The sequence below is a fragment of the Phoenix dactylifera genome, chromosome 7, assembly GCF_051530095.1.
Source record: "Phoenix dactylifera cultivar Ajwa chromosome 7, Ajwa_hap1_PhDact_Kaust_v1.1, whole genome shotgun sequence".
NCBI lineage: Eukaryota > Viridiplantae > Streptophyta > Magnoliopsida > Arecales > Arecaceae > Phoenix > Phoenix dactylifera.
The window spans coordinates 28011822-28018247 of record NC_143196.1 but is presented as its reverse complement, the minus strand read 5'-3'; the positions used below and the strand labels follow the sequence as shown (position 1 = coordinate 28018247).

Here is a 6426-nt window from a genome sequence, read left to right as displayed (position 1 = left end):
ACTTTTAGATAAAAAATGGTATTTGGTAAAATTTCCAAAAAGCTGTTTCAGCTTTTGCGGGAAGCTGAAAACAGCTTTTTGGAGAAAGCTCCAATTTGGAGCTTTCCAAAAATGCTGTTTTCAGCTTTGTCGGAAAGCAATTTTTTTGACCAAAATATCCCCAACTAAAATTTTTTTTCCTCCCAAATAACTCCATTCCCAAGCCTCATCCTCTTCCACCCATCCCCCTCCCTCCCCCTCTTCAATGCCAAAGTAATCCCTCCTCTCCCTCTCCCCCGCTGTTGCCCCCGACGTCCTCCCCCTCTTCTCCCTCCTCCTCTGCCACTCCCTCTCCCCCACCGCCGCCCTCAAAGCCGTCGGCGAGGTAGAAGGAGGACGTGGATCCGGCTGCGGGAGAGGAGAGGCGGGGGAGCTAGAGGCGGCGATTATCGAGATTAGGGACCTAAAATCGACGGCGGGGGGCAGAGGGGTCCTCGTCGATCTGTAGGCGGAGGACGCTGCCCGAGAAGACGGATAGACGGAGGAGGGGGGGCAGGGGTGATCGCGGTCGGACTCGGGTTGTCGCCAGCGGTAGCCTAGCAGAGGGGCTGGGATGGGAGGAGGCGGGCGGAGGGGCTGGGATGGGAGGGGAGCGGCCGCAGGCTCGGTTGCGGGCATCCCACGACGTCGACGGCCTCGGCCGGCTTCTCCTGGCGTGTGTTCCCTCCACGAGAAGGGGAGGGCCGACTGCCGCAGGCGTTGCCGGCCTCGGGCCAGCCCCTCCCGAGAAGAGAAGAAGAGGGGAAAGGGAGAAGAAGTCGGGAGAAGAGAAGAAGAGGAGAAGAAAAGAAAAGTTCGGGAAGAAGAGAAAAAAAGAAAAGAAAAAAAAAAGAAAAAGAAAAGAAAAGAAAGAGAAAGAAAAGAAAAGAATAATTTGAGAAATGGTTTAAAAAATCTGAAAGCATATCCTTCCTAGACTTCAAGGAATATTATTTCCAACAAAGATGATCGTTCCATCAGTACACCATAACTTGTACCAGAGTTGCCAAATTTAAGAATTTCCAGCTATAGTTTTTAAATATCGATAGTATTTGAACACACAAAAAATAACTGCAGTTTTCAACACCATGCAAGTGAAATTCACACTCCGAATGATTTTGCTTTTTATGTTGTATTATAAAAAATTAATTTATGCTAATAATTATAATATTTTATACTTTTATTATTATATTACACTATAAATTTAATATTATATTACATTATATCATAATATATTAATATATTATGTTAAATAATTTAATACTACGTTATATTATGGAAAATTAATTTATACTAATAATTATAATATTTTATATCTTTATTATTGTATTGTACTATAAATATAATATTATATTACATTATATAATAATATATTGATATGTTATGTTAAATAATTTAATATTATATTAAATTATTATCCTACAGTACACAATGTTATAGTACTATATTATAATAATATTATATTATATTACAATAATGTTATACTATATTATATATTTATGTATTAATACATATTATATTTTATTATGCTCTATTGTATAATACTATATAATATCCTTTATAGTCATTTTGTTATACAAAAGTATTTTCTCAGTTTGTTTACCAAACACATATTAAAGTGCCACAATACTTTAAAAATGTAGTTACCAAACAGCAAAAAACTTTTTATAAAAGTTCTACTTCCAACAGCTCTACTGCCAACAGTTCTCCCAAACAGGGCTTAAGTGGTACAAAGATTAGGGTTAGCCCCTTAGTTCTAGAAGTAAGTGGGAAGAAGATTCGACCTTGAGCAATGATAAAATGTAAATGGGTTGATTTTGGTCCAATTTATGTGCCAAGTGAGTTTGTTTGGGTTGGATTTTCATTGAGTCACACCGTTTTTAACTTGCACGCTTGCTTGCCTATTAAATTTACAACTAACCCAAAAAAATCCATTGGTATCCTATGTTGAGATGTGAACATTCATCATGGCTAGGAATTTTGCAAATTTAAATCCACAGTAGTTAAGAAGAATAAGTTCAAAAATTATGTCTATATTTTTAAACTTAAGGCCCTATTTAAGTAGGCCTTGCAGGATTTGTCAGCATTTATTGACTCATTTTTGATCTAGAATGCATCTAAAATTAATCCAATCAAGCCCGAACCAAAATTATTTAGATCATACTTGAATTCAAAAACATGACAGGTTTTAAATATGAATTGAATTCGGATAACAAAATTTCTGACCTATGTCGATCCCAAACTAGTATAATATACTTTTTTCCTCTTTAAATATAATAAATTAGTTTTCTTTTTGTCATATAGTTAGTCAATAATGTGTGTTGTTAGTTATACATGGTTGTCACCGGACCTTATATAGAACATATTTTTTATACAACCTACATTGCGCATACAATTATTTTATTATATAGTATATATTATAATTTGTGTTAGGATTATTGTTGATCCAATTTAACATTAAAAATCCGATGGATTGATATAAATTTAATATCTTACTCAATTCGACCCAAGGTTTGGGTTTTATTTTTTTTGAACTAATTCAAGTATGAGTTTGTTTTGTTTTGAACTAATATCCCCCCCCCCCCCCCCCCCCCCCCCCCCCCCCCCCCCCAAAACACACACACACACACAACAAACACACACACAAAACAGAAAAAAGGAAAAAAAACTAAAAGCTGGTTCAAATTGGATATGGTATAGCTAGACCTAGACATGGGTCCATCTAATTAAATCCAATCAAGTTGAATTTGATCGATCCAAATAAAGAAGTAGTTTTAGGATCCGAGTCAAGCCCCTTGGTTATACTCCTCACGCAAATTAAGCTGTTGAGAAGTCCCAACCTTGAACAAAAAGAATGCACCAATTAAACATGGGTCTAATTCTTATCCCCCAAGCTAGTTTGAATGTTAACCGATTAAAAAGTTTGGACCCAAATCCAACTTGACCCACTTGCCATGCTACTACGGTTGACAGCATTGGTGGATATGGACGTTACGAAGTTGTAACGGACCTGCATAAGCTAAAACGCGAGTGATCCAAGAATAAAACCGGCCCAATCCACCAAGCAAGTGGGTTGGATATGGGCCTCTAAATTTGCATCTAGCCCAATCTTGGGACCATACCAAATTATTACCAAAAGCGAGGGCAAGGCTCATTAGGTTATAGTGCTGATTCAAAACATTACATGGCTTATAGGTTGGTCTTGAACTGGTCGAGGTTAACTAGACTTGCTTGCGTTTAAAGAGGTTCATTTTAGAGGATGGGGGAGGGGTAGGGCCGTGAATGGTTCAAAATTAAATCAGATCCATGTTGTATCCAAATCCGAACTCTATAAGAAAATATCAAGTTCAGATTTGAGTTTAGATATACTAAAATGAGTAAGGTCCAAAATTGCATCCAATATAATAATAGCATTCAAAATTCAGATTCGGATTTTTTTTATGCTCAATTTAGCACATGATTTTAGTGAGCCAACTGGCCATGGGTTAACAATTTCCAAAACTAAAAGTGCTTTCCTTACAATAGTTTGTGGTAAACTATATTAAAAAAAAAAGCGCGATATGGAAAGTGAATGATTGGTTTTGAAAAAATCTAATCATTTTTTAAATAGATTTAAATTTCTTTTTGTGTTTAGTTTGAGGATGAGACCTAAAAATTATTTTTCCATTCCCATGAAATCTATTTCTGGAAACCATCGAAAATGATTAATTTGATTCTTGTGTTTCGAAATGTACTGTTAATGTTGAGGGAATGAAGCAAATCTAGTAACATGAAAGATATCCAATATATTATTGATAAAATAATATCATTATCTAATATTTATCATATTACTAATCAAATATTATTAGTACCATTTAAAATAATATGATAATATAATTAATACATATTAATTGTATTCTATTATATTAATATTATATGATATTGTGATAATGGTTATGGTTATGCAAATCTTCTAGCATATAATAAGAACAATATTATATAAGAATGTTAGTAATATCATTAATTAATTTTGGTATCCGTATAATAATATCATTAATTATATTAATGTATGGGAAGATAAAACGGAGCAGATCGACCATGAAGCTTCCATTTAGACCCCTATATCACTACAGGAAAAGGTAGATTTCCCGACGCTAGGGAAAAGCGTCGGGATAGTTTTGATCTGTGCCAAATTTTACCGACGCTTTTCAAAAGCGTCGGTACATCTTTAGAATCGACGACGCTTTTTAAGCGTCGTTGTAAGCTGGACCTACGACGACGCTTATTAGCGTCATCGTAGGCCAAATCCTTTCCAACCCTCTCGATTGATGCCCTAGCTGCCTTAAAAAGTCTCATCTCGTCTCCTCTCCTCTCATTCAAAAGGGTCCCTGAGCTCCGATCGCCTCTCCATCTCGCTTCCCGAGCTCCGATCGGCGTCCCCGAGCTCCGAAGCCCAATGCTTCGGAAGACAGAAGACAGAAGCAGCACCCCCTTCCCGAAGCCCAATGCGTAGTCCCAGATCCATTCCGTGATCCAATCCACCATAGCCTCCGCCAAATCCTCCAAATACGCCGCCGCAACGGCCAACGACGCCGTCCCTTCCTGGAAGCCCCACGTGTCCTCCGGGTTCGGGACCAAGGGGAGGGAGGCGGAGGACCCGGCCACCAAGGCCGAGATGAAGGCCATGGCGGCCATGGCGCTGTGGCAGTTGGCCAAGAACAACCCTTCCATCTGCAAGAGCATCACCGAGCCCCGCGCCCTCCTCTGCTTCGCCGTCCTCCTTGAGAAGGGCTCCGGCGACGTGCGCTACTACTCTGCCATGTCCATCATGGAGATCGCCCGCGTCGCCGAGCACAACCCCGACCTCCGCCACTCTGCCTTCAAGCCCACCTCGCCTGCCGCCAAGGTGGTCGTCGACCAGCTCCTCCGGATCGCCGACAAGGGCGTCTTCGACGATCTTCTGATTCCCAGCATCACCGCTCTCGGCTGCCTGTCGAAGACCTTCCGGGCGACGGAGACACGGATCATCGGGCCTCTGGTGCGGCTGCTGGGCGAGAGGGAAGCCATCGTGTCGAGGGAGGCGGTGATTGCCCTGACCAAGTTCGTGTGCAAGGAGAATTTCCTTCACGTCGAGCATTCCAAGGCCATCATCGAAGTCGGAGGGGCCAAGCACCTCGTCCAGCTGGTGTATTTTGGGGAGCAGCTCCAGACCGAGGCGTTGATTCTCTTATGTTACATCTCCCTCAACGTGCCGGAGAGTGAGGATCTTGCGCAGGCCGGGGTCCCTGCGGTCCTCGCCTGGGCTTCGAAGCAGGGGCACTTGGTGCAGGACTCCAGGGTGGACTCCTCCTTGCCGGAGGCCAAAGGTCGAATGGAGCTCTATCAGTCAAGAGGATCTCGATGATCGACGACATTGAGATCATCCTCCTCCTTCCAGGTTCATCTTTGCTTTATGGTTCCTTTAGATCTTTGCTTTATGGTTCCTTTATGGTTCATCTTTGCCCTGGTTCCTTTAGATCTTTGATAGATTCAATTTGTATTGGCTCCTCTTTCATGGAATCTTTGTAAAATTTCTCCTTCCATGCCATGAATCATCAGCTCTCCTTCCAGACCGGTGAGCGCCATGCCCTGGTTCCCCTCTTTCTTTTTTAATTTTTTTTTAAAAAAATAGGTGGCTAACGCCGACGCTTATAAGCGTTGGCTTTGAATCTTTTAGCGGCGCTTTTAAGCGTCGCTAAAAAGCGTAGTTCAAAACTGACTTTTAGCGATGCTTATAAGCGTCGGCTTTGAGTTTTTTAGCGACGCTTTTATTAGCGTCGGAAAAGCCCTGTTTTTGCCGACGCTTTCTCTTAGCGTCGGCAAAAACCGGACCCACGCCCACCTGCCCGACGTCTGACCCACGCTTTGGGGTGCGTGGGGTGGAAATTCGCCGACGCTTAAAAGCGTCGGTAGAGACCAAAAAAACCGTCGGGAGATATCTTTTCTTTTGTAGTGTATAATATTTTTTTAATGCAATAATAGGTTAGTATAAAAGCATGCAGCTGGATTAAGCATGGTGTTGGAAGGTGAAAAGGTTGCCAACTTGCCATGTACGCAGTTTTATGCAAACATGGTGACTTATAGACCCACTAGCCAAGATATCTAGATGCGTTACATTTCTCCACGGTAACAGTAATCATGACAAGTGTATCTAACTCGTGGTAATGGACTCACTTATATGTTCGGGTCTCATTCTGTATTTTTAAAACTTGACTCACTTTTAATTAATACACTAAGGAGGCGTTTGGTATGGAGTGATCGTCCCAGGATCAAGGATGATGTGAGTGAAGATGATGAAATCACCGCATTTGGTTGCACCATGGTGATCTTACGTAGCGGTGATCCTAAATTAGCTCCACTCCTTAAATCACCGCCCAACTCGGTGATGAG

The 6426-nt window shown here is 41.3% G+C and overlaps 1 protein-coding gene across 1 annotated transcript; it reads left to right on the top strand.

The window, feature by feature from the left end:
- Positions 1–3947: 3947 nt before the first annotated feature.
- LOC149753207 (uncharacterized) lies at positions 3948–5401 on the top strand. Its single transcript, XM_089924073.1, has 2 exons — positions 3948–3956; positions 4517–5401. Exons 1-2 carry the CDS (start codon positions 3948–3950, stop codon positions 5399–5401), a joined length of 894 nt encoding a protein of 297 aa, XP_089780199.1.
- Positions 5402–6426: the final 1025 nt, after the last annotated feature.